At 39.2% G+C, this 24,750-nt stretch overlaps 5 protein-coding genes across 6 annotated transcripts in view; 3 read left to right on the top strand and 2 right to left on the bottom strand.

Moving 5' to 3' along the window:
* Nucleotides 1-12,073, top strand: part of LOC106131715 (protein Wnt-7b) — a 35,344-nt gene extending 23,271 nt beyond the window's left edge. Inside the window, exons 2-8 of the mRNA XM_060951763.1 lie at nt 2,857-2,994; nt 3,755-3,852; nt 7,507-7,618; nt 8,021-8,219; nt 10,931-11,133; nt 11,340-11,479; nt 11,922-12,073. Coding sequence (XP_060807746.1) covers nt 2,857-2,994; nt 3,755-3,852; nt 7,507-7,618; nt 8,021-8,219; nt 10,931-11,133; nt 11,340-11,479; nt 11,922-12,073 — 1,042 coding nt within the window. The remainder of the gene's footprint in view (nt 1-2,856; nt 2,995-3,754; nt 3,853-7,506; nt 7,619-8,020; nt 8,220-10,930; nt 11,134-11,339; nt 11,480-11,921) is intronic.
* A 2,901-nt stretch (nt 12,074-14,974) lies between these two features.
* On the top strand, nt 14,975-17,490 carry LOC106131726 (GATA zinc finger domain-containing protein 1). The gene is made up of 3 exons (XM_013330901.2): nt 14,975-15,507; nt 16,779-16,965; nt 17,302-17,490. The coding sequence occupies exons 1-3, from the start codon at nt 15,121-15,123 to the stop codon at nt 17,457-17,459; spliced, it is 732 nt and encodes a 243-aa protein (XP_013186355.1). The 5' UTR covers nt 14,975-15,120; the 3' UTR covers nt 17,460-17,490.
* A 559-nt stretch (nt 17,491-18,049) lies between these two features.
* Nucleotides 18,050-19,128, top strand: LOC106131725 (U6 snRNA-associated Sm-like protein LSm6). The gene is made up of 2 exons (XM_013330900.2): nt 18,050-18,257; nt 18,918-19,128. The coding sequence occupies exons 1-2, from the start codon at nt 18,167-18,169 to the stop codon at nt 19,064-19,066; spliced, it is 240 nt and encodes a 79-aa protein (XP_013186354.1). The 5' UTR covers nt 18,050-18,166; the 3' UTR covers nt 19,067-19,128.
* A 7-nt stretch (nt 19,129-19,135) lies between these two features.
* LOC132903457 (uncharacterized) lies at nt 19,136-20,670 on the bottom strand. Its single transcript, XM_060951868.1, has 2 exons — nt 19,739-20,670; nt 19,136-19,218 (listed from the first exon to the last, which is right to left on the bottom strand). The coding sequence occupies exons 1-2, from the start codon at nt 19,985-19,987 to the stop codon at nt 19,165-19,167; spliced, it is 303 nt and encodes a 100-aa protein (XP_060807851.1). The 5' UTR covers nt 19,988-20,670; the 3' UTR covers nt 19,136-19,164.
* Nucleotides 20,671-20,682: 12 nt separating this feature from the next.
* On the bottom strand, nt 20,683-24,013 carry LOC106131737 (uncharacterized). Of its 2 annotated transcripts, none has more exons than XM_060951866.1 (4): nt 23,934-24,013; nt 23,298-23,426; nt 22,229-22,311; nt 20,683-21,321 (listed from the first exon to the last, which is right to left on the bottom strand). In XM_060951866.1, exons 1-4 carry the CDS (start codon nt 23,979-23,981, stop codon nt 21,204-21,206), a joined length of 378 nt encoding a protein of 125 aa, XP_060807849.1. In that variant the 5' UTR covers nt 23,982-24,013; the 3' UTR covers nt 20,683-21,203. The 2 variants fall into 2 exon arrangements, with proteins under 2 accessions (XP_060807849.1, XP_060807850.1); XM_060951867.1 differs by lacking the exon at nt 23,934-24,013 and adding an exon at nt 23,676-23,930.
* Between the last annotated feature and the right edge of the window lie 737 nt (nt 24,014-24,750).

Here is a 24,750-nt window from a genome sequence, read left to right as displayed (position 1 = left end):
CCCGCCTGACACAGTAACCGGTTATCGGTTTGATAATGGTTAGGTTACACATCCAGTTGCCTGAATGTGCAGGTGCATTTACGGTTAGGGAAAACATCGTATGGTAACAGAGTCACATCGTATTATATGAGTATTCAAACTGTACATAACTTCGAATATAATCATTCATTACAAAGTAGTCACTGGTGTATGGCCGAGGTGGAATTTGAACCTGTGCCTTTTATGCCGAAGCCCTTCTCTGATTGTTCGCTGGATTGCTTCGTAGCAAAAGCTGGAACAACATACTAGTCAACATACAAGATTGTCTTCGTAGACTCAGCTTATTAACACCGCTCCTATAATGAGTGCATCTGTTAACACTCCCGCGACTGATTCACACCGCCTCGCGGCCGCCCACCTGGTGCCAAATGAGGCACAGAGCACGGAACACTTGGTCACAAAGTGTGTTCTTTGCTCTGTTATACATATATGTCCAGTCCATAGATTTTAATTTTTATAAGGGGATGCACTTTAGAACAGTACCACTCAATCTTTTTTCCATGGATGCCGTAAAAGGAGACTAAGGTAATAGGCACATTAACCTAGGGCAGCGTTCACCATGTTCCAAATGGGTTAGGTTTCCTTGCAATGATAAAAAATGAACTTTCTCTGATCATTTATTACAAAATATCGTAGTTAGTGTAAGTATCTCGTAACATAAGCTTCGAACTTACTTCGAGGCTAAGTCAATCTGTGTTTTCAGTCCCATACATATTTATTTATCAGTTTAATTAGATAAGTACATATTTTTTTCAGAGATAGAAAAAATCAAATATAACATGCCAAATTATATGCACTTTATGCGAATTGAAAGCGGTTTGTTAAATGAAGGTAATAGCCGGAAGTGCAAACATTGACAATCGCAATTTATATCCAGCCACGCGTGCTACCCGCCGGTGCGTGTGGATGCGCCCTTACTCCCGGACTAATTGGCTGGCATATTGACAATCGAGGATTCACATTCTACATTCATTCATGTTTTTCTACATTCATTCATGTTTTTTAATGTAGACAATGTGCATTCGTCCACGATGTAGTTTTAAGAGATCTATATTTGTAAATTGACGTCCGATGAAAATGCTGCAGTGTAGTTTGTTCCGCCGCTTCTTCTACACATGCGCTTTGGAAGCGGTAGTAGTTGTAATTAGATTTAAGTGATGTGACGTCAATAAGTGATATATTGTATCCAATTTTAAAAATAAATATATTCTATTCTATTCGCATTTATAGATTTCTCTTTACATTTTTGTGTACATGCACTCTCTTTATAGACAGGTGCGGTTGGATGCCTGCATCTGAACAAACTGAGATGAAATTTTAAAAGAGCCCAAAAAGCTTACATGAATAGAATGTGGATGAAAAGGAAGAAGTATGCAGGGATGGTGGGTGAAAAAACCAAGCCTCCTACCCCTTCGATAAATAGGAGTGATTTTAAATATAGTGGGCCATATTGGAAAGTTCAAATTAAATTTTTTTTATTTATTATTATAGGATATATCATATCGCTTAATAATTTTCATTAAAATAAAAATAAAACCACTAAGAATATCTACCTATAGTGGACCCAGAAATTTCTTTTGAAAAAGTAGCGCCTTTGTGCAAGATTTTCTTTAGCTCTAGTTTTTTATTATATTCTGTTGTTATTAGTTAATTTATATAGAATTTTCCGAGATTTCCACGGAACAAGGATAAATGAGACTTTTGCCCATACGAAGCCTATAAAAGCAATGGCCATATGGCAATGAGGGATCATCATTCGCACGAGTCAAGGTCTACCGCCGCGCCGCAATTGTTCCGCCTTCACCGAGCGGAACCAGATGCTATCGCTAGTCTGTGCCGTCAACCGCATTGTTCAAGTACACTCATTCATAAAGCGCTTTAGTGTAGCGCTAGAATTACAGCAAACAGTAGTGTTTATTATTTAGTAGTTTAAGCCCGCAGCTTCCTACTGGAATTTGATAAAATCTCTGTTTTTACTTTCCTATACTTTTTATAAATACTACAGGTATTAAACGCGCACGTAACGTACCTTTATTTTATCTCGGACGTTTCGAATCATGTGATATTGATCCGAGCGACTGAAAACCAGCGCTATTTTTCTTAAGACCAGCCTGGTAACAGTACCAGGCACAATAACAACAGTAATAATAATAAATTCTGCTATATAGCCAATGAGCAGCGAGTCACCATCTGCCTAATCAAAATTACGTGAGAGATTTTCGAGGCAGATGTCCGTATCTCACTCCATAGCCCAGTAATCCAATCCACTAGCATCCCATTCGCATGACCCAGACCAAGTAAATCCCTCCCTGGCAATATGGCAGCTGTGGAGGGCTGTCCGTTGGTAAATCCCAATGGTTCATCAAGGGACAGATCTCCATAGCTGCGCCCATCTCACTCTAGAACAAAAGGTACCAAAGGGCCTCTTCATGTTGGCTTCGGCCCCATGAACGCCTCCCAAATGACCGGGTGCCCATGGGCCCGAGCACATTTTATGTGTACCTAATAATAACCATCACCTATTTTTACGAATATAATTTTTACGTATATATTTCTATGTGCCATTGTATCAATGTAGCTTATAAGTGCCTGAAATAAATGCTTATCATCACTACATAGTATAAAAAAGTCGCTATTTTAGTCAGTTTGTCTGTATGCTTAAATCTTTAAAATTACGCAACGGATTTTGATGCGGTTTTTTGTAACAGGTAGAGTGATTCAAGAGGAAGGTTTTTATGTATAATTTTTCCGAATTTTGCACCCGTGCGAAGCCGAGGCGGGTCGCTGGTCATTATTATAAAGCACATCGTTTTCCAGAAGCGGCGCCGCCGCCCGCGCGGTGCCGGCCGGCGGGCTGGGCGCGCGGCTGCTGTGCGCGCGCGGGCTCACGGAGCGCCAGCGCGCGCTGTGCCACGCCGCGCCCGCGCACGTCGCGCAGCTCGGCATCGGACTCAGGTACGAGTACGAGTAAATAACAAATGACTTAAGGTCCTATGTCCCCTAGCTGGGGCAGAGGGCATCCACAGTGCGTCGCCATCCCAAATAACAAATGGCCAGTTCTAAAAACGTTCAGTGTCGCCCTCGTAACCACAGATATACATCTCTTTCCTAAAGAGCTAAGCAGACACTACATAATTGTTTGATTGAGGTACGTTCGTCTGTGCCTTTTCACTCCACGGTTCTCATTTACACTTCATTCATGATCTAAGCATTCTCTTTTCTATTATTGTCACTAGTTTTTTACGACGTGCCGTGTGTTTCTTGGCACCAAAAGTAGGTGCCCAGTAGGACCACCCTCTCTCTCTCATGGATGTCGTTAAAGGCGACTAAGGGATAGGCTTTTAAACTTTGGATTACTCTTTTAGGCAACGGGCTAGCAACCTGTCACTATTTGAATCTCAGTTCTGTCATTAAGCCAAGCACATTAAGCACAGGTAGCCAGAGTCAGTGTTTATACATATTGTATGTAATGTCTTTCATAGTATCAATCACTCAATCTTACACCATACTTCTCAACGCTCGATCAAATTTCCACCACGTTTATACTACTTTCGTCATTATAAAACACCTAAAAATTTTTACAACCGACAGGCCTTCTTATTCCAATCCTAAAACCTTTCCTCGAAAATATATATACTAAGGTTAACCCTTTCGCTATGATTTTTATTCTTTCTACTATTTATTTTCATGCCAGCTACCCATTTTCTCTTCACAGCATGGCGTACGCCGAGTGCCGGTCTCAGCTGAGCGGCCGCCGCTGGAACTGCTCGGGCGTGGGGGACCACAACTACTTCGGGCACGTCATGCCCAAAGGTGAGCCCTGGACTACTTATTGCTCTCGGCGTGTTCCCAATTACATTATCTTTGGTCAGGAATCCAAGCTGTGCCTCCAAACCCGCCACGAATTTTATTCGGGCACCTTATCAATTCGGCCACGGACGCTGTAAGGCAGTCGTAAAAATAAACGAAATAACTGAACGACCAGACTTATTTGTTAATTTACTACATACCTGTTACAGGCAGACAAAAGCAATAATATCAGTAGTAGAAAAACGAAATGATTACCATATACCTTAAAGGTCGCTTAGTTCAAAAGCTCTGTTCCTAATTTTTAAACCAATATACCTACGCTGTCTATCTGTGACGCAGCGATAGTGCACTTGTCCGTGACACCGAAGGTCCCGGGTTCGAATTCCGGCCAGGGCATGATGAGAAACGAAATTTCTCCAATTGGCCTGGGTCTTGGATGTTTGTATATACATATATACATACATATGGTCACGTCTATATCCCTTGCGGAGTAGACAGAGCCAACAGGCTTGAAAAGACTGAATGGCCACGTTCAGCTATTTGGCGTATTGATAGAATTGAGATTCAAATAGTGACATGCATAAGTATTTATTATAAAATTTCAAACTCACTCAATCTGTTAATTTGTCCCGTATATATTTATTACGCATTTACTTAGCTACCAAATAAATTAATATGAATAATTTAATGGGTACTTTCTCCAAGTTGGCGGCGGGTCGAATGCGAGGTTGTATTTGTCTGTGGTTATCAATAGGCGGTCGTGGTCGGCGCCGGCGCCGCGTGACTCCACGACCACACGAGAGTCGCCTCCGATCCCATTGCATTTTATTGCTAAGTTCGACTGAAGTTCCGCTCGTCTCCATGCGAGATGCAAAACCGATTGTCATTTACTGACCTCAACAACCTTAAGGCTACACCAGAACCAAGCTTAGGATTATTATAGTCATATATAAACGATCACGTTTTATCCCCTACGAGGTAAACAGAGCCAACAGACTCGACGGGATTGAAAGGCCAAGTTCAGCAATTGAAATTCAAATAGTGACAGGTTGCTAACAAAATGAATTAAAGAAGAAACCCAAGTTTATTAGCGTTTTCCTTGATTGACCTTTACAATCTGCACGGGAAGACCTGCTAATGCTACAATATCGTTTCGTATAGCTATAGTACGCACTTCATTACCGGAAAGAGGTCAGCTAAAGGCTTAGAGCAACACGCTAGGTAGTCGGAAACCCGTCTTGCTTGAAAGATTAATATGTAGTAGGTACCTTAATATAAAAACATGGATTCTTTGTAAAAAAAAACTGATAGTTTGTAGGTACTGCGCAACCACGTGATAATTTTATGACACTGACACTAATAAATAAAGCTAACGTTGTAGTGATATAGACGTGATTGTTATGTTGTAGTGATTCATAACTCTGTGAAATGATGGGTCCGGATTACCCAACTATTCTAAATTTTATTCTTCAATAGAAACAGCAATATTTTTATTTATTTATTTTATAATAAACAAGGCGCCTTCAGTGTTGTACCCTCAGTGGACCAATGTCGGGTCGCACTCTCCGCCTACGGAACGTGATTTATACGCAAAGGCTAATTGACTCGCGAGGTGCGTTTATACGCCACGACTATTCAAGTTTTAAATATTATGGTGCGATATTTTATAAGTTTACACAATTCAGATAGTTAAGGTTTTCGTAAAAAAGGTTCTCTTATTTTCTTTCAAGGTTTTATGAAACGCGGATCATCTCTATTAAAATAAATTTTTAGTCAGCATTATCACAATCTTTGACTAAACGTACCTACCCATAATACTCGTATACTGTGTGGTATCGATTTGAACTATAAAGTTAACCGCATTTATTTAGCCTGTTGATGGTATCTAATGAAAATGACATCCCAAATTGTGGGGAGGTTCAAATTAAAAACTCTTACGATCATCTTCCATTTATAAACCCAAAAACCTGTTTTTAATAGAATGTCGCATTTTTATAATTTCGGGATGTTATTAAGTGAACTTTATGTCAATTTTCATCGCCGTCGTATCGTCCCATATAAAGCCACATTTACCTCTCACGTCTGCTTGGCCGCGTGTCATACAATTAACTTTTTCTTCAACGCTAATTGAGTGACAGCCATTTTGTTTGTTTGTCTGTATGTCGCTACCGACGACGTGAATCGTAAACAAATTCGATGGCTGTAAACCATCAATAGCGAGAAATCAATCGAGAAAGCTGCGTGAGAGTTTATGTGTTTGTGTTTATGTTTAGTGTTGATGTTTATACGCTTCTGATATTTATCGTGATAGCTCTTCAGATTTATGAGGAAGACCGGAATATCTTTATCCTTTAAGAACGGGTTTGTGAATGGATAAACGATTATTTTTAATTGCACAATGCCTTATTGAGTAAGTGTTGACTGAACATTATCTTAAACATTTGCTGGTATAAAATTTAATGATATAAAACGAGTAGAGGTTTCTTAAAAAGGTAAAAAGTGCCTGTCACTGCGCCAGCTTCTTTTGTAGCGTTCATGTGACTATATACATACTTAAATACTTAATTTATAAACACTGGTACAACATTTGGTATGCCGTGTGGTTCCCGATACCTTAAAAAAAATATAGGACCTCTCCATTTCTTTCCCATGGATATCGTAAAAGGCGACTAAGGGATAGGCTTATAAACTTGAAATTTCTTTTAGACGATGGGCCATCATCCTGTCACTATTAGAATCTCAATTCACAGCTAATCGTGGCCTGTCAGTCTATTCAAGTCTGTTGGCTCTGTCTACACGTGATATAGACGTGATTATATGTATGTATGGTATAAATATTCCTTGATGCTTTCCACTGTACGTCTAAACACACCTCATTATTGATAAAACTGCAGACACAATAAAAACCAGTATTTTAAAATAGTGACCATTAAAACCCATATCTTGATCACGTTTCGCCTCCAGCAACTAAGTTCTAACTTGGAGTTACAACGAAATCGATAACATATCATCTCGCGTAATCGTCGTCTACCGATGCATCGAAATTAGCATCGATATCGAATCGAAGCTCGCAGCGATTCGCTAATTGGTAGTACTGGAGTATCGATACATCGATACATCACATTACCGGCTAATGTCTTTACCAGTTTACGACCGGATACATTGGCGATAACATCAGGAAATGCATTCGCTAAGTAGACTAACGTGGGGATGGCGTCGATTTTGAATAGCGTTCCGTTCTGCACTTTAAAGGAGAAAACAATAGTATTGCAATATAACACGTCATAATTTATAAAAGTACACACATTTTGTAGAGTAATCATTATACAGTAAAACTCCAATTATCCGAACTCCGACTATCCGCATCGCCGATTATCCGAATCAAATCAATCAATCCGAAAACGGTTGAAGACCGCAAAACAGCTTACATTGACGGAGATGTTTAAAAAACAAGGATTTTTATTTCTAAACTTGTACATAAGTACATTTTATTTATATTTAAAACATGTGAAAATTTCATGTTTCTTTCATTTAATTCAATAAAAAAAATTATTCTCTCCAATGGCAATTTTTTTAAATCCGATTATCCGAATATTTGATTATCCGATTAATTCGGATAATTGGAGTTCTACTGTAGTATGATGGTTTGTATTACAGCGACACGCGAAGCGGCGTTCACATACGCGATCACGGCGGCGGGCGCGACGCATGCGCTGAGCGCGGCGTGCGCGCGCGGCGACCTGCCCGGCTGTGGCTGCTCTTCCAATAGGTACTGCTTTATAAGAGACAGTGATTACTACGGACTTGATAAGCCAAAAGCTTGCAACGCCCCTTCGGTGTGGCTTTGAATAATAGCGAGAGATTTACGCAAAATGCAAGACAATTCCTCCAAAAGTATCTATATGTCACCAATTAATTCGTCCATCTTCACTTGTTACCTCATAAGCTTAAGCTAACAAGTTATAAAACTTAGGTACTGGACTGAAAAAGTTTAGCACAGACATAGACTAAACATTTAGGAGTAGGTAAAAAGTGTGTGTGCACTTGGCATGACAACTTCCAGGATATCAAAGTTTTGTAAGAGTTCCATTTGCATCCGCAATAGATGCGGGGTGCGGCATTTGATATATTTATCTCTGACCTCAATTTTGATTGTCAATTTTCTGATTAGGCTATCCCCGAGTCGTCGTCGCGGCGCGGCCTCGCTGACCGCCGTGACCACCTCCCCCGGCGCCGAGCAGTTCCAGTGGGGCGGCTGCGGGGAGGTGGCGCTCGGCGCGCGGTTCGCCAGGAAGTTCCTGGACGCGCGCGAGCTGGAGGCGGACGCCAGGAGCCTGATGAACTTGCACAACAACCGCGTGGGCCGGAAGGTGAGCGAGGTACTAACGCACTCTCCTGCATGAGCATTACATACATACATAAAATCACGCCTCTTTCCCGGAGGGGTAGGCAGAGACTACCTCTTTCCACTTGCCATAATCTCTGCATACTTTCTTCGCTTCATCCACATTCATAACTCTCTTCATACAAGCTCGGCGGTTTCGGGTACTTTTGACCTGACCCTTTACCAGGACGTCCTTAATTGCAAGAGCATTACACTGTAACTTATTGTAGAACACTAATTATAGTAAGTCATTAAAGCTTTTGAATTAAACATACCGGATATTTGACGGCTTAAAATGTCATGAGCCGTGCGGTTCCTGGCACCAGTATAAAAAGAATAGGACTACGCGTCGTCCGACACTTGAATGGTGCATGAGGAATTATATTATGCAATTCCAGTGCACACTCTCCGAAGTGAGGCCTGCAGAAGACACACAGACTTGCTACCAATCGACGGTGCTCAAGGTTTGCAGTAAAATTAACCGCCTAGTATGTGAAACAGACGCAAAACAGCACCATTTATCCGCAGATATCATTTCATTGCAATTGCTTTGCTGAAATTGGCATGAAAACCCGGTAATTTCTCGCAATCAGACGCATTGGCCTGCGGCTTTGAGACCAGCGTACCTCATTACATGGCGCTGGGCTGCAATCAGAGAATCAATAATGAAGGTACGATCATTTCTAAGTGCCACTGTTTCCTCGATACCTAGAAATTACCACAAAAGTCTTAGAAATCGCAGATGGTAAGTAAAGGTTGTGGTTTTGTGTCATTGAGAATTATATGTAAATGAATATTCTTGATACATGTACATACATACACACACTGGTGAGAAAGAAATTAAACAAAGAAGGCTTCACTTTAAACGTCTTCCACAAATATATATGACATTCAAAAATTAATCATAATTATTCGATTTAATTTAGATTACAGATTCTTTTTAGCAAGATTTTGAATCTACAAATAGTATTAATAAAGAGTGCCGTGTGGTTCCCGGCACCAATACAAAAAGAATAGGACCACTCCATCTCTTTCCCATGGATGTCGTTAAAGGCGACTAAGGGATAGGCTTACAAACTTGGAATTCTTTTTTAGGCGACAGGCTAGCAACCTGTCACTATTTGAATCTCAATTCTATCATTAGGCCAAATAGCTGAACGTGACCTTTCAGTCTTTTCAAGACTGTTGGCTCTGTCTACCCCGTAAGGGATATAGACGTGACCATATGTATGTATTAATAAAGAATTTATCTATATCAATCCTTAATATACAAAACCTTACCTCCTTGACAAAGTTTCATAACAACGCGTCGTGCACTCCTTGCATTGAGAAATATCGCCTTCTTTTCAACCCTGAGCTGTATTCCCGAGCCTCCGACTGCGAGGCTATTCCCTAACCTAGGCCTCGCAATCCCATATCAGAAAAAATGTTCAAACAGTGCGCCACGAAGTTTAAATCTCTTGAATGATGAATGCCTGCACAAATCAAGGGCTGACGACTATAGCTTCATTTTGGTTCAAGTAATAATAAATAAAAAAAAATAAAAATCATTTATTTCAGACAATTGAGTCCATACAAATACAAATTATGTATAAACCGCGTATTGTATTCTCTTGTTCTACTACACGTGTAAGGACGACGTATTCTCTTAATTTTCTTCCATGCTTTGTTTTAGGTGGGTGGTCATTGTTTTTTAAGCCGTCTTAATATTTATCACGACTACCAATATAGAGACCGGGGCTTCACTACAATTATGTTGAAATGACCGGGTGCGGAAAGCCCCGGGCGCGGATGGGGCTCCGCCCGGGGCGGGGCGGGGCTGTAACTAGTGTGTTCGCGAAATTATGATTATCGTGTGGTCTATTATTTGACTGAGTTATTTCAAATGTATTTTAGTTCTTTTTTATTATAAGTTTAGTCCCGGATCGGATCTACATGTTACCATTATCGAACTAACTTGTATGTTACACCTTAGTTCTTACATCAAAAATTTAAGATACCTCGAAAATATATGGAGTAATTGGTGCTTGATATAAAGGAACCGCGCCTACGTTTCTTATAAATTAAATGCTACAATTTGACCAAATATTTCACTAGTTGTAGAATACTCCATCCACCACCACCTTTATTCTTATTCTCCGCGCGCTGTCCAAGTCATTACATCCTCGTCTGACGCAAACGGTGCTGGCTGCTTTATGATGATTGTTGTTTTAATTATGCTGTCGAGACCGCACGGAGGCGTTAACGAGTCCATTTTTAATTTTATTTTTAACCTTGGAATGTTGTGTGTAATGTAAAGATTAAAATATTTTAACTTTTCAAGCTCTTATTCTGGACGTTTTTTTCGATCCTTTATTCTATTTATTATGTTCCTTTGCCATCATTTTCTTGTTCAAAAGGTTAACCGACATCTCCCAATTAGGTGTCTAATACATACATACGTCTTCAGCGCAGGCGACAGGGACTACATCTTCCCACTTGCCACGATCCCTGTATACTTCTTTCGCTTCATCCACATCCATAACTCTCTTCAAACAAGCTCGCTCATTTCGGGTACTCTTAACCTGACCCTTTGCCAGGACGTCTTTAATTTGATCAAGTTACGTTCGCCTTCCTACTCCGACCTTTGCCTCTTAAGTATTTATTAGCAAATCGACAGTTTCTTAAGTTTTATCCTTTTTATTCTTTCTTCTTTAGTTGGTGAAAGACCTGATCCGGCAAGAGTGCAAATGCCACGGCGTGTCGGGTTCGTGCACCGTGCAGACGTGCTGGCGCGCGCTGCCCCCCTTCAGGGCGGTCGCGGCTGCCCTCAAGGAGAAGTACAGGAAAGCCAAGCTGGTGGTGCCCAGGACGGACGGGCTGGCGCTGGGGTTGGGGAAGACGCAGTTCTTTATTAAAAGGTAAGTAGTGTTGATAACGGGTGGGGCAGGATGGTGAGAAGTGCGTTGAAAGAGATTGTAAAGTTTTAGTAATATGATCATGAAACTGAAAACATTGATCATGAAACTGAAGACATTTAACTGGCTCTTTTGCTGGTTAACTGTATATGTAAGTACTATATGTAAGTTGCTATTGGTCATCCTATTAAAATAAAATATTTCACCAGAAGACATCCCGAGAAGTCAGAGCGCCAGCCGCGCCGCTCCGAGCTGGTGTACTTGGAGCCCTCGCCGTCGTACTGCGAGCCCGACGCGGCCAGCGGCGCGCCCGGCACCCACGGGAGACACTGCAACCGCACCTCTAGAGGTAACCGGATACCTTACTTCACCCAATAGCTCGATAGCCCAATTGGCGTGAGATTTAGAGGCGCTTACACATGTTAAGTGTCTGTGTTCATACTTTGGTGATGTTATGTCGCATCGAGAACGTATTGATTTATAATTAGGTACCTTGGGGATCCAATCTCACTTCATGTTTTACCGTAATCCTTTTGGCTTTTATCTCGGAGGCGCTGGAGAGGATCTTCCTTTCCAGATTGCAGCAGGGCATTTATCTATTGAATCCAACTTACCTATTCTATTTTTACGACTGTTAAACTCAATACAATAGAAAAGCTTCAATTAGCCAACTAACTATTTACATAACATATTACTTTAAGAGCAACCTTTGTGAATTCACCTTGACTACACTGACATAATGCTGATGTCACGTGTATTTATATACACACATACACATAATCCTGTTACAGGAGAAGACGGCTGCGAGAGCCTGTGCTGCGGGCGCGGCTACAGCACGGCGCGCGCGGTGGCGCGGCAGCAGTGCCGCTGCCGCTTCCACTGGTGCTGCCGCGTCAGCTGCGACACCTGTCTCGTGCGGACCGACACACACATCTGCAAGTGACCACGCAACATGTGTCGTGTTAACGTGGGTCATGTCGACATGTGTCGTGTCAACATGTATCGTGTCAACATGTGTCGTGTCAACATTTGTCGTGTCAACATGTGTCGTGTCAACATTTGTCGTGTCAACATGTGTCGTGTCAACATGTGTCGTGTCAACATGTGTCGTGTCAACGTGTGTCGTGTCAACATGTGTCGTGTCAGCGTGAGACAGAGTGAGCAACCTATTGACTTAGCAACAAGTGCCCTCACATAATGTGTGCCACGTCAGTGCCTACACTTGTCTCGTAAGGATACAGTGATATCTGAAAGTGACCTGGCAACAAGTGACTCGACCAGTGTCCTAACGAAACAGATGTCCGCAACATGGCTCGTTTCGTCTGTTAAACTTGCCTCGAACGACTCTCCGAAACGTACTTTTTAGACAAGTGAACTGTGTGTTTTCGCAAAACGTGTTGTGATGTGACTTTATACCCCGACGTGATTGGAAGCAACCTTCTCCATCATCATCAACTCCAATCCTCAGTATCACTCCTCACTCTGCAAGCAGTCTCACAGCAAGCCAGCAACTGGGTATCGGAGCAGGTCCATCGCAGCCAACGCAACGAGCTTCCTGGTCCTGTCTCCACCCGCACTCACTCTCAATAATGGAAGCTCCTAAGTTTTCTCTCGTCGTAAGGAAACACGATTCGGTTCGCTTGAGACGAGATGGTCGGTAGGAACCTCACATTCCCGCAAACGTACTTAATGCATTATTTATATTCTTTCTAGTAAGACCACACAATTTTGTGATTAGTAATAAAGAATAAAATTTCTAGCTCTTGTTTTAATCAGGTAGATAATTTTGTTTCAGAAAAGCAATGCCAATCTATCTAATCTATCTTTACAGAAATAAATCCTTTGCCAACATGTATACTGAATTAATAACATTTCCATATGTTTCAAATGGTACTTACTTGTCATATTTAGATTTTCTTTTCATAATGATCCCACTTAACTAATTCTTTGTAAATAAATGTTATGATTGTTTAACATTAATCTGTAATATTTTATATCCGTACCATATACTTGGTATTATATAATTAGCATTATCCTTTGTATATCTGACATAGGTAGATACCTACTAAATAGGTACAAAATAGCTTTCTAAAACCTCTCCAATGAATTTTTTAATTCTATAGGTGTGACTTTGTTCGACACTTAACATTATTTTGGTTATTAAATTATTTCGCAAGGCTTAGAGGTACTAAGATTGAAAATGTTTAAAATTGTGACTACTAAATTCAAATTAGGTATACTTAATCCTTTTTTGCGACATACTTATTCACAAACATAAAATCAATAGATACTTAATTTACCTATACATTTTATAATTGTACTTATTGTCTGTTTTAAAAATAATTGTAAAAATGTTTGTAAGAAAATGTCCACCTATTAACTTAGTGAAACGTGTAATAGAAATTGGAATAATTCAAGACAGCAGAAATGCCATGTTGGGCTTAAAACTATGGAAATGATGTGTCGTCATCATGCACCGCACGCAGATTGTGACACTGTTGTAAAGCTGTAGCGTATCTGAAAACAATGAGTCGCGACATCACATTCCCTCGTACGTACCACTTCTATAGTTTCATATTAAGCCAAATTCTATCAAATGTGTGGTTGAGTGTACTAGAGCATGTGTTGATCAAGTTTTGTACCTTGTAATGACATTCCGTAAGATATAATTAACTTATTGTATTATGCGAGTATTAATAAAATTTGTTTTATAACCGAGTTATCATTATTTTACCTCTTGGCGATTCGATTTCGATTCGAATACTTGAAAAAACACTACCACTTATTACTCAACGTATCTTCTTGAAATTTTGCAGAAATGCCGTGTGGTTCCCGGCATTAAGAATTATAACCACTCCGTCTATTTTATATGGATGTCATAAAAAGTAGAGGTGTGGGAGAATAAGCACAATTATCTACATTAAGCTCCGTGCTGGTCTGGTAGCGACAAACGAATTGTGTGCCGGCTGCTTCTGTTCCCTCGCCGACTGTAAAAGTCAATCAAGGAAACTTGTGATTCTTTTCAGACAATGTGCTAGCAATCGGCCACTATCTGAATCTCAATTCCATCATAAAGCCACGCAGCTGATCGAGTAGAAATTAGCTCTACCTACCCTTTAGGATATACATACATACATACATACATATAATCACGTCTATATCCCTTGCGGGGTAGACAGAGCCAACAGTCCTGAGCGGACTGATAGGCCACGTTCAGCTATTTGGCTTTAAGATAGAATTGAGATTCGAATAGTGACAGGTTGCTAGCCTGTCGCCTAATAAAAGAATCTCAAGTTTGTAAGCCTATCCCTTAGTCGCCTTTTACGACATCCATGGGAAAGAGATGGAGTGGTCCTATTCTTCCTTTATTATTCCTTTAGGATATTCTGGGAAAAACAACAATGCCAAAAACCTTGAAAATAGATAGATCTGTGTTATGCGACTATTCCGTTTTATATAATGACCAAATTCACGATCCAGGTGTAAAAAGTAATAAATTTAAACATTTAGATAGATAACAATAAGTAACTAAGTAAGTTAAGTATACGAGACAAGTCACATAGATTGAGCTAGATATCCCAAATTTGAGTTAGTTGGTGTGGTTCATAGTTCTTACCAAATCCATAATCTCTATCTAATAGATGGCGTTGAAGAGCCTCTGGAACCCTCTCAGAATTTAGATACCAATACCAGTTTGGTACCAGCAAGCTCTTAACGCCATCTGTTGTCGAATAGCATAACTATGTATTCGTTGTCTGTATATCATTTTTATAAAGGGCAACACTTAAAAAAAATGTATCCATCAAAATATTTGACATTGACAATGACATTTATTTAAAAAGAAATGAATTTTGCGTTTGTTGTGAAGTTTGTGTTTGATTTGTTTTTAAATTTTAAATGAAACACATAAATTGTGATTTGAAAACGAATACTTGATGACTTTTAATAAATATTTATCTTACTATAAAAGTTTAAAGTTACTTAAATAAAATGCCAAAGCCTGTATGTGTGAAATGCAGCACCAACGATTCTCTCCTCTGGCGGAGCGCCGAAAATGGGCAGATCTGCAACGACTGCCACCTCGCCAACGCTGCTAAAGACAACAGATTCGAGATAGAAATCAAAGTAGAAAGCGAGGAAATAAAAGAAACAGATTCTAAAAATGGTAAAGATGACTCTACCCCTGCGAAAGCTACTGGAAAGGGGACGCGAAAAAGTACTCGTTCGACGAGGTACAAGCCGAAGACGCCGGCCCCAGCGCCTCCCAAGCCGCCCGCGCTGCGAGGACGAGGTAGACGCAGCCTGTTCAAAAGACCTCCTGTCAAGGCGCCCATATCCACACCAACAGTGGTTACAAGTGATTCAGTGTTCTATAAGGTATGTCTCGTTAGATGCTCATATTACTGTGCAGACTTTATTACAGAGAACAAATAATGTGACATGTTTTAGTTATTCTGTTTTATAAAAAAGAACCGCTCATAATATAATATCTTCCAATGAATTATTAAACTACTTAGGTTTATTTTTTACTAATATTAACATTTCAAATTTCTAAAGCCTTTATTGCTGACGGTTAAACTCTTGAAACGGGCCACCGCCGGAGAGGGGTGGGGAGGGGGCAGGGGGATGGGGAAGGGGTTAACACCCCCTCCCGTGACCCCCCCTTGCCGGAAGCCTATAGTTTTTTTTTTACGAATTTTTAAAGTTTTCATATAAAAAGTGTGCTAAAGGTCATTAACCGCCAGATGGGCAAGGGGGGGGAAAGTCAGAAGGGATGAAAGGGGTGAAGGTGAGTTAAACCTAACCTAACCTATACGTACTGTCTATTATACTTTTTTACTCAGTTTGAACGCTCCGCTCGCATCGCTCGCTCCGCTTTGGTGGTTTACACCAACCTAACCTAACCTAACCAAACCGAGTTTGATATGTGACTAATTTGTTTCTTTTCATTGCGGGGGGCTACCGCCCCCCGACACCCCCGTGCGGGGGGGCTGCGCCCCCCTGCACCCCCTGCTGTCCGTTTACCGACAGCTACTTTCGAAGTCAGTAGATAAGATGACAGTAGCACATAACCAAAACGGCGGATTGCGTTCTGTTCATAGTTAGTGTCTTTTTTGTTTTTACTTTTAAGCAAAGTTTTTGACTATATTTTTTGTGCTAAAATATATTAATTAATGTGTTGTACATGTTTAATGGACAAACTAATTATTTAATACTAAATTAACACAGTTTACAATGACAAACCGAAAATATTGCCTTGTTTAGTGCAATTTTTAAGATTTTCAAAAATTCGTATAAAAAAAAGGGGGGGCTTCCGGCAAAAAAAAATACTTGGGGGGGTCATACAAACCCTCCCCCACCCTCCCCACCCCCTCCCCAACCTCTCTGGCGGTGGCCCGTTTTAAGAGTTGAGCCCAAAGGCATCCTCCTTCAACTTTTTTTGGCCCCTTGTATTAACATTAACAGACCAACAATAAAAAAAAAAAACAGAGAGAAGAGATGAGTGGAGAAAGCTCCATTTAACTCCACTGACAAGAGTTAGCTCTTAAATTTAAGAAGACAATCTATGCATTACTCATATCTTAGAAGAGAAACAATATTACTAATTGTAACCACAAAAAGTTAATAAAACCCCCTTTTCCATACAGGGCAACTACTTACAAGTAGGCGACATAGTTTCAATGGTGGATGTAGATGGCGGGCTGTACTATGCTCAGATCCGTGGCTTTATGACGGACCAGTACTGCGAGAAGAGTGCTGTCGTCACATGGCTGCTCCCTACCAAGGCCAGCCCCCCGCCTGACAAAGGATTTGATCCTGCTACATATATTATTGGTAAGTTAACTCTTTTATTGTAAAAGTCAATAAAGGGACGAATTTATAAACTAGTAATACTTTTAGGTGATAGACCGGCAACCTGTCACTATATCTTAATTCTAAAACTAAGCCATTCTGATAAACATGGCATTATTTATAAATAATACAGGTATTAAATGTCCATGTATCAATCTATGTATATATATATCTATAAGTAGTATATGAATAAAATGAGCAACACGAAAGTTTAAATTTGTTAAACATGGCATAATTTTTAAGACTATTGGCTTGTCTTCCCCTATCAGATAAAAAACTCATTGCATAAGATTCATTACTTATAAACTTGAATTATAGGACCAGAAGAAGAACTCGCCCGCAAGCTGGAAGTGATGGAGTTTGTGATGCACGCGCCGTCAGACTACTACAAAGCCAGCAACTGCCCGTACCCCCTCATCGACACCGAGGTTAACAGCTACAGCGGGTACATCTGGACGTCTCTTTATGATGACTAGCAGTGGTTGGGGAATAAAATTTTCAAGTATTTCTGTTTGTTTTAATTTTGATAATTATTGGGTGCAAGTCTATTAATATAAGCAGTAACAGCAGCAGCTCGATCAGGAATATTTGCAATTGAGTGGTCATTATAAATGATGTCATAGTGTTATCAGTTGTGTTGTGCTATGTGGTCACTTGCACTTTGATAGAATTGGACCACTCTTTCTCATAGATGTTAAAATGCAACTAAGTGAAGCACATTGTTCAAGTGCACCTTGGGCTCTTCACAAGTGAGAATAAGAGATGTTACTGGAAATAAGCTAGAAAGAAGAAAATGTTATCAGTTGCTGTGAACTACTGCAACTTATCCTGATTCCTGGCAGTTTGGTGTTTGAGAAATCATAAATAAATTATTTAAGCAGCTACCTCATATACTTACTATGTACCATAAAAACTTTTTATTCTAATAGCGTTGGTTCAGGTCTTAAAATTATAATTTGATCTTTCTTAAAAAAATGTATTTTATTAAAATATATTTTATGGCTGTATGTGTGTAGTTTACATGCCCCAGCTTTCATTTTTATATAATTTATAGGAAGTGACTTTGACGTTTAGTTTCGCTAACCTAAAAATATTGAGTGTTGTCTTGTCGGCGGCTTTACAAATTCCCAATTGAAGCAGTTTTAAAGATTTTCGGAAATTAATATTCGTAATTAAATATACTATGAGCCGCAAGGAAGCACTATCCTCGTTCATCCAGCAAATCCACGGGCGCCCCGTTGTCGTAAAACTGAACAGCGGCGTCGATTACAGAGGTATGTGATCAATTAACTATTTGTTTACAATACAATGTACTCAAACCTTGAACTCTAATTTGAGCAAATACTTTGCTAAACGTATCTATAGGCAGTCGTTAGCCTTGTCTCGAGTGTAAATACCTAGTTTTCAATGGATTGTCGTTCATATTTGTTTTGGTCATAAAGTGACCGTGTGAGTACAGTGTGTACTGTTTCCTTAATAATTTACTGCTTATGACAAGTAGTAAAAGATTTATCATTGTATTGTTGATTATCTCGGAACTTGCATCTTCACTTCTAGACGCATACATATAATCACGCCTCTTCAACGAAGGGATAGGCAGATACGTCTTTCCACTAGCAATATAGTGTATATGTAGGAAGTATAGTGGAAAGGAAGTTATACAATACAGAAGTCAGAAGGAAAACAGCGGAGAGAAATAATCGAATTAAAAGCACTATATATCTGGAAATAAAATAAAAATATTTAACAATAAATATGTATTGATAATTTTCTCTACTAAACAAGTCATGGCAGCTGTTGCTATGGCGTACTTAAAAAAGGTTTCCTACACTGCAGAAGTCTAGAATTCTAGATAGGGCATGAATGTGCAGGCTTACTTGCAATGTTTTCCAAGAAAACTTTGCCTGACAATTAAATTATGTACAAAATTCCAGGTGTGCTAGCCTGCTTAGATGGCTACATGAACATAGCCCTCGAGCAAACGGAGGAGTATGTGAACGGTCAGTTGAAGAACAAGTACGGAGATGCATTCATCCGAGGAAACAATGTGCTTTACATCAGCACACAGAAACGCAGGATATGATAGGCGGGATAATTTGTTAAGCTTAGGTGGTAAGGGAAAATAAAATTTAATTTCTTACATAAGTTTTTTATTCATATTGTTAAATCATTGATAGAACATTACTCTTCCCTTGCTCCAGGGTATGTGTAATAAAAATGGACTGCTTCATGATTCTGTAATAAAAAGATAAATCAATTTCATATTTAATTCTCTGTTTATTGCAAAAGTATCATTGACTTGTACTTGTCATTCCAAAGTCTAAATATTACATTTAATCTCTGCATATTTTTGTTCTGTGGGAATACATCCCTAACTAACTACTACCTAAGCTAGGGCCCTGCTAATATAGGATAGTTGTTGTGCTCATACACACACTTCTAGTAACTTCAACATGTTTACCAAAAGAATAGACCTTTGGCATTTTCTCTGAGCAATTATGTATAAACTATTTTATGTTACAGTCAAAACTATCTGTACGACTTCTGTTGCACTGGCATAATAGGGATGTTATGATGGAATTTAAGCTTTACTATAAACAAATGTATTTACTACCGCTTAATCCAATTTAATGGCTATTCAGCTCAAATAACTACATACCAACTACAATTTAAAATATTACTTATTTGTTTTTTTTCATATCTTGTCGGTACCACACATTATCACACATACACAAACTACTACAAAATACTTTACCTTGTTCTCTTTATATCCACCAGGGCCTTTTCCATTCCCTAAATCAGCAATCAAATTCACTCCTCTAGCACCATATTTTTGTTCATAAGCCATTCTTGCATTTTTCCCCGCGTCTGGCGAAAACGGGGCGTCCACTCTGTAGTTCAGTATTCGCGGGTCAAACAGGGGCGCCCAGAAACTTGAATACACCCTCAATGAATCCACAGCTATCATTGCAGCAAGCAATGAAACCAATCTCCATAATAACATGCTTGAGATATATTACAGGCTGACTAAATGGGGGTATCTTGAAGTTATACTGAGTGTCGCCTCCACAAAGTTCCTCTTTTTCTGTCCGCTGTGTCCAGTACCAGCAAATGTCACTTATTGGTGGCCTCTGATAAAGCAGTAGCTCACTAAACTACGGATCTAATAAAATTTTATCTCATATATCAAATTAGAATCGACTCGCGAATAAGACTTAAGGTGCCACAAAATCGGTAATGATGCTAAGATCCTTAATATCCGCGGGAAACTAACCGGCGTGCGCGCCGATGTTGTATAATGAAGAGGCGAAGTAACAACAAGCAAATAATGTACGTATCCTCTCAAGGTTTTCGCGTCTCGATGTTAGACGCGTTTGTATGCTGTAATGATAATGTCATTTATTTCACATATAAATATAAATTATCATCAGTCATATTTTTTTAAGTTATATGATTCTACAAAAGTGATTGTAAATGCGACCGTTGAAAGTGGAAAGCCTACAAGAACTTGCTGGATCAAATCAGAAATATTCTGGTCAGGTCAAGAGTACCCTAAACCGACAAGCTGAATATGGATTAGGTGCCGTTGCAGGGATCGTGGAAAGATGTAGGCAGGCAGTTACTGGACTTAACTGCCTACCCCTTTGCTTGGTATGGTTACGGAGGTGTGATGATTATTAGAAAATAAAAATAAAGGTGTTAATTATTAAATAATAAAATGTATTAAAAAAATATAACTTAGTATTATGTTTATATATCACAACACCCACAATTTTCCCCTAAAATACCTATTTGGTTGCCGCAAACTAAAATATTCAAACTAGAGAGATGCCACGATAGATACACTCTCTGCCAAATTATAATGAAACGTAACACATAATAATTCGAAACAAATAATTATACTACCTACTTACAAATTAGCTTTTTGCACAACAAAACTAAAGTATGCTAATTATTTTAAAAAACCTGTGATAAAAAATCTTCAAGATCCATCACTGTTTATTCAAGAAATAAGTACCGAAAACAGTTCCACATTGTTAATGACAATAAAAATATCTATTTTTGCTTGCAATCAATAATTACCAAGTATTTAAAATATTTTTTTCAGAACTATTAAACAGAGACCTCTAGCAACGAGTAGTAGAAACAAATTTTAAAGTAGCGCCCTCTAGCGACGAGTAGCATCCATGTTATACATTGGTTCGCGTCGAGAGTTCGTGTCAATGTATGCCCTCGAGCGGCGAGTAGGACTTGTATTGATACAGCTCGGCTCCCCCGTAGCCGTACAGCAGCTTCCCGCGGCCGTTCTCGTCGTAGTACGGGTAGCGGTAGTTTGGCCTGTAAATATAAATTGTTATTAGTTTGTAAGACGAGGAAGGTGGAACAAGCAACATCAACCATCAACAATGTTTGTACTTATACAAGATTTGACTGCAGCTCTGCCCGCGTTTAATAATTAAAATTCTAGATTTCCTAATTCCCGTCGGAATTTTTAGAGACAAAACTATGTTTGAGCTCGGATTATTAACTACATACATACATATACACAGGTTGCTAGCCCATCTTCAAAGAGAATATTGGCAAATTTATAAGCCTATCCCTTCTAGTCGCCTTTTACGACATCCATGGGAAAGAGATGAAATGAACCTCTTCTTTTTCTATTGGTCGGGAACCATGCGGCACATAGTTTTTTTAATTAACTACATTCATCCAAAAAATCATCGAAATGCTATGTGCTAAGAACATTATCAAAATATATTTTAAATGCGTTCAACCTAATGACTCAAGTTAGAAATCGTAAAAGTCAAGACAAATTATTACAAATAGCTCTTCCCGCAACTTCGTCCGGGTGGAATAGTTATTTTGGGCATCATTGAATCCCTCAAGGATGAATAATTTACCCCGGTTTTTTCACATATTCCATTATTTCTTTGCTCCTTATAGTTGCAGTGTGATGTTATATAGCCTAAAGCCGTGAATAGGCTTTAAAATAGTATTTGATAAGTATTTTATGACATTAAAAAATCAAAGTTTGAAGGTCTGACGACAGGTAAGCGATTTAGACAAGAATCTGGCTCCCAACGTGTGCAGCATCAGGTGATCTGACACTTGTTAAACAAGCAAAGATTGATAAGAGCAAGATTTTTTTTTGGGAATATGCATAGGTTTCTTTCTATCATAGAAATACTTTTAGTCCAATTATTCCAATTTCTAAGGTTGCGGTGGAATAAGTATGTACACATGCCTCTCGAAATACTGAAAGTTGGGTGCTCTGGGCTGGGCTACTGTGCTCTGTGTCACGCCGACAGTCGCCAGGAAAACCAGCATCTGAAAACGAGATAAAGTTTAGTTCAGCATCTTCTTTATGAAATAGCGATAAAATGTAATTGGCATCATCATCCATTTTCCTTGAACCACAAACATTTTTTCAGGTCACTCATCCTCTGGTGTATAACTTTACTGCTTCACGACATAATGTTGGTCCAAAGACCACCAAATAAATAGATAATGCCTTCAACAGTTAACTTTGACAGTACAAAATCATATTTAGTATTATCGATAAAATTCTGATGCATCGGAAAGCAAATTGATCACAATCAGATTTCCACAAGATCTTAAAGAATCGAAATAAAAGAAGAAACAACATTCGAGTAAGGACCATCGGGTAGCTTGATAACTTAGCTTTGCCTAGTATTTTTAAGACTCTTGTCAATCTTCCACTCCGATTAATAAAGGATTTCTAGTTCAACAGACTGGACATTTTAATCAGTAGCGCCATCTTGCGATGAGTGGCCTAACAATTCTAATATTAATGATTTGTAGCAGGAGCGATAGTTCGGGCTCGACCGCTCGAAAGGGAATATCTTCCGCCAGGCTAGATGTTATGCCTGGGATGCTCCGACGATGATGTGTCGGAGGTTGTATAGGTATACTCCAATCCGAGTAATCGTTGCTTGCGGGATTTAGACTATTCGCTGTTTTTGACTGATACTATTACATGATTCATTGTTGTCACTTGTGGCCTAAAGATGTCGTCACAGATTTATACGTGATCTCCATCATGAATTAAGTAATGAAATTATCTTTCTACTTTTGTGCGAGAACTTATAATAAAATCAAATAAGTACAACAATCTTGACGCATAATTAATTCCACAAACTTAAATCCACTTATTTTAAAACAACACAAATAACACACTTCATAACTCAACCAGAAACTAGACCCTAACACACACTGCTTTACAATAACGTTCACTAAAACATTTTATCTAAATTTTTAATTCATTAGAATTACGATTAGTTAAAAAATCTTACCGCAACGAGCAAAATTATGAAGCTCTTCATATTGAGCGGTTTAGCAAACGGTAGGGCTCCGCTGAGGGTTCCGAACGACTGCGGTGAAAGCGAGTTAGTGCGCGTGGGGAGGCCCGGACCTGTTGTCTGCTGTTACGTCAAAACCTCATTAACATGCTGTATCATTTGTTAGTTACCTTGTCGCAACTCGTAGGATATATCTGTGTTGCTTCAACAGATCCTCTAAATATAGATGTATCCTGAGAGTTGCGACACAGTAACTAATAAAATATCGTTGAATAAATTTATCCCAGACTAAATACACAGATTGAGTAACATAAACTTGTGTTAGTTTATGAAATACTAACTTAGCGATACTTGAATAGTATTGTAACTTACCAACTTAATTGTTGCGACACCAGCTCGTTCTTACTCTCCGGAAAACGGATAAACAGATGATCTGTCTGTCTATATGATTAGATATTTTAAAAAAGGTAATCAATCTTAATGCGATTTTTTTAAATAATTTGTAGCTATGAGCTTGTTCTGAAATGTACCTATGAAAGAAAAATATGTGTTCTTCGGTGTGTACCTGCCTAGGAACAGGACACAATAAACATCTCTTAGTATCATAGCAAGTGGTACTTCATAGCCTACCTCACTCTGTGGGGAACAGGTGTGTATGTAAACCTTTACTGTAACCATGAAGATAATTATCCCGATTTGATTAACGAAAAGTTTGCTTATCGTCCGCTGTTGAAATACGCAAGCGATAAAAAGATTAAAGTGTGACTCCGCACTAGTTCGCACATTGACACATCACTAGGTAGACCTTTTAATTGGACGGGATGCCAAAAATTATTAGGTACTGAAATTTCAGTTTCTTTTTCAGGCTCTAGTGAAATCAGATCAGTCAATCCGTAAGCGACGTCTGCATACCTACTAGATATATAGATTCATACATAGATATAATCATGTGTGTACCCTATGCAGAGTAGACAGAGCCAACAATCTTGAAAAGACTGAAAGGCCACGTTTAGCTGTATGGCTAACTGATGGAATTGAGATTCAAATAGTGACAGGTTGCTAGCCCATCGCCTACAAGATGAATCCCAAGCTAATGGGTCTTTTCTTAGTCCCTTTTTACGACATCCATTGGAAATATATAGTGGTCGTTATCTAAAGTGCCGTTAACCACACGGCAATTAATAATACATATATGTATATCATGTCTTTGTCTTTTATGGGAAAGACAGAGCCAGCAGCTTCGGCCGGACTAAAAGACCGCTACCAACTGGACGGCTGTAATATACTGTTTCTGCGTTAGTATCAAAAACATTAGGCTATTGCTCTCGACTCGGCTGAACATTTATTCTATTTACATAAACCATTGTTTAAAACCTAACAAGTCGAAACAAGACCGAGAGATAGCGCCATGCTACTTATGTTGTTGACGTATTATCGTCAATTCCGT

The sequence above is a fragment of the Amyelois transitella genome, chromosome 26 (assembly GCF_032362555.1).
Source record: "Amyelois transitella isolate CPQ chromosome 26, ilAmyTran1.1, whole genome shotgun sequence".
Classification (NCBI taxonomy): domain Eukaryota; kingdom Metazoa; phylum Arthropoda; class Insecta; order Lepidoptera; family Pyralidae; genus Amyelois; species Amyelois transitella.
This window is presented reverse-complemented; position numbering and strand designations above follow the sequence as displayed.